At 42.3% G+C, this 2,968-nt stretch overlaps 1 protein-coding gene across 1 annotated transcript; it reads left to right on the top strand.

Moving 5' to 3' along the window:
- The first annotated feature begins 1,440 nt into the window (after window positions 1-1,440).
- On the top strand, window positions 1,441-2,768 carry LOC141718734 (uncharacterized). The gene is made up of 3 exons (XM_074521118.1): window positions 1,441-1,467; window positions 1,747-1,942; window positions 2,173-2,768. Exons 1-3 carry the CDS (start codon window positions 1,441-1,443, stop codon window positions 2,766-2,768), a joined length of 819 nt encoding a protein of 272 aa, XP_074377219.1.
- Window positions 2,769-2,968: the final 200 nt, after the last annotated feature.

Below are 2,968 nucleotides of genomic sequence, written 5' to 3'. Positions count from 1 at the left end.
GTTCCGACGGCATTACCATGGCATCTACTAATATTTTAATAGACTTGCCTTAACCTTGTTGTATCTTCCCTGTATATTTATATTGTTGGCAGTGGCCCATAGTGATTTCCAGTTCTCCATCTCGGGAGAACATGTCAGATTCAGATGATTAAGACTCTGAGAGGACTCTGGATGTCATAGTTGAGGAGACTCCCATGTCTCCCCCACCAGTTCCCTCATTTGCTCCGAGAGGCGTGTCAAGACCTAGTGCCCTTCCTTGTTGGGTACGACGGTCAGTATCTTCTGTTAGGGATTTCCCTCCAGGGTGCGGTCCCAGTTCTTCCACCTCGAGCCCACCTGTCCCTCCATCCGTTCCTTCAGGTGCATCTTCCCCGATCCCCTACCATGTTCACCGAGCGGTGAACGAGACTTTTATCAGAGAGCAGAGCCCAGAGTTAGTGGCACAGCTTGACCAGATACCGTTTGGACCTTTTCAATGCATCCCTTCCCTTTCACCCGATGTTCGGGAGTGAGTGCGATTCTTGACTCAGGCTGCTTTAGAGAGAGCTCGGACCATTGACCATTTCATTAGCTCCGAGTTTATAGCTGTTTAGTATCAGGATCTCGTGAACTGGTTGGTATTTGAGCTAGAATCTATCGGTGGCAGTGGAAGTGGTTAGATCAGAGTTTTTGTAGTGAGATGCAGAGCTCGGAGTTGGTTATAGGAGTTCTGTAGGTGTTTCCTTTATATATGTATATTATGTTGCTGTAGCTTGTATTAGGCAGAGGCTGCTATGACAACCAATTTTGTTGTGTAATCAGTTTATTTTGAGTGTTATGCTGTAGTTGTTGGATGGATTTGTACTGTTGTTATACTATAGTTCTTTCTATTACATTGTTGTTGTTGGTTTTATTTTCGTTACACTGTTGTTATTACTGTTACTGTTATTGTTGTATTTGTTGCTGATTTTGTTAAATTTAGTTATGCATCATGGATGGAACCCAAGTAAACAAGGAAGGGAATATTTTATTGTGACAGCATTCTCCTGATTCATAAAATGTTGTTACCCGGGGGCACAATTTTCATATAAAACCTTTTTATTGTATTTCAGGATAATGCCTCCCAAAAAGAATATTTCGTCCAATTCCTCCAGTAGGAACTCTGATGGGGGCCCAGCCATGGATGGATTACTAGATTTGCTGTGCCAACAGTCTAATCAGATGGCTTAGCAGCAAGAACAATTCCAGCAGCAGCAATAACAATTTTTGCAACAGCAGCAACAACAACAACAATCCATACAACAACAGCACCAACAAATCCAACAGCAGTTGCAGCTTCAACAGCAACCCCGGCCGAGAAAGCCAAACCAAATTGTTAGTTTCAAGTCATTTCAGTCAGTCAAACCCCCAGAGTTTAAAGGCGAGGTAGACCCAATTGCTGCTAGGGTTTGGCTTAAGGAAATGGAGAAAGCCTTCACCCTCATTCAGGTTAGTGATGATTTTAAGACGGATTATGCTAGTTACTTCCTCAAGGGTGAAGCAAATTTTTGGTAGGAATCCACGAGTGCACTAGAAGGAGAGGGTCCTATCTCTTGGACCAGATTTACAGAATTGTTTCTAGAGAAGTACTTTTCGGATTGCTTACAGAGTTAGTTCGAAGTAGAGTTTTTGGAGTTGAAATAAGGAGAGAAGAGTGTGGCTGAGTATGAGGCCAAGTTTACGGAATTGGCCCGACTAGCCCCTAGGTATGTGAATACTAAAATTCAGAAAGCTAGGAGGTTTCAACAAGGACTGAAGCCTGAAGTTTGTAGTAGAGTGGTGGCCCTGCAGATCAAGACGTATACTTCTATAGTTCAGGCCGCCCTAGTAATTGAAAGTGATCAGAAGTTGGCCTCCAAGGAGAGAAGTGATAAGAAGAGGAAGTTTAAAAGTGGTGCTGATAAGGCAGATCGGGAAGAGTCCAGTCAGAAGTTCCCAAGGAAATTTGGTTGGAATTGAAGCAAGAGATTTAGCAGACAAGGTTTTTCCCAGACGAGTTCCGGTGTCAACTCAGTTGCTTCTGCCTCAGCTCAGTCAACCAATCCAACTGTGGAATGTAAGTCATGTGGTAAGAAGCATAGTGGTCAATGCAGAACGGGTGTCCAGTGTTTTAAGTGTGATAAAAAGGACATTATGCGTCAGAATGTAATTCAGGAAACCTCAGAGTTACCTGCTTTAAGTGTGGTAAGGTTGGGCACATTGACAGAAATTGCAAGGTTGCTACTCAGGGCAGCATAGGAGGTAGTGTATCTCAAGGACCGGCAACCAGCACAGTAAGAGCCAGAACCTTCAAGATGACCAAGAGATCTAATGCTCAGGATTCGGATGTGGTTGCGGGTACGCTTTCTCTTAATTTCGTTCCTGTTAAAGTATTGTTTGAATCAGTAGCATCTAAGTCTTTTATATCTAAAGAGTGTGTACGTAATATGGATTTGATGTTGGAAGATTTAGCTGAGCCCTTGACTATAGAAGTGGCCAACCAAGATAAAGTTTCAGTAAGCCAATTTTTCCCTAGGTGTCAATTAGAAATCTGTGGGCATTCCTTTTCAGTAAACCTAATACCCTTTGAGCTAGGAGAATTTGATGTGATTTTAGGAATGGATTGGTTGTCTCAACATACGGCAGATATTGATTGTAAGAAAAATAAAATTGTGTTGTATACAGAAGATAATGTTAGAGTAACTTACCAAGGACAGAAGCAGGAAAAGAAATTTATCTCGGTACTGGAAGCAAGAAAACTGTTGAGATAAGGATGTGAGGCATACTTAGCCCATGTCGTGGACACTGAGAAAAAGGCACCCAGTTTGATGAGATTCCAGTAATTAGTGAATTTTCATATGTTTTTCCAGACGAATTGCCAAGATTACCACCCGATCGTGAGATTGAGTTTTCTATTGACCTAATTCTGGAAGCATAACCAGTTTCAAAGGATCCCTATCATATGGCCTCA

Source organism: Apium graveolens, chromosome 4 (assembly GCF_009905375.1).
Source record: "Apium graveolens cultivar Ventura chromosome 4, ASM990537v1, whole genome shotgun sequence".
NCBI lineage: Eukaryota > Viridiplantae > Streptophyta > Magnoliopsida > Apiales > Apiaceae > Apium > Apium graveolens.
Note: the sequence above shows the minus strand (reverse complement) of the source record. Positions and strands in the feature narration are given on the sequence as shown.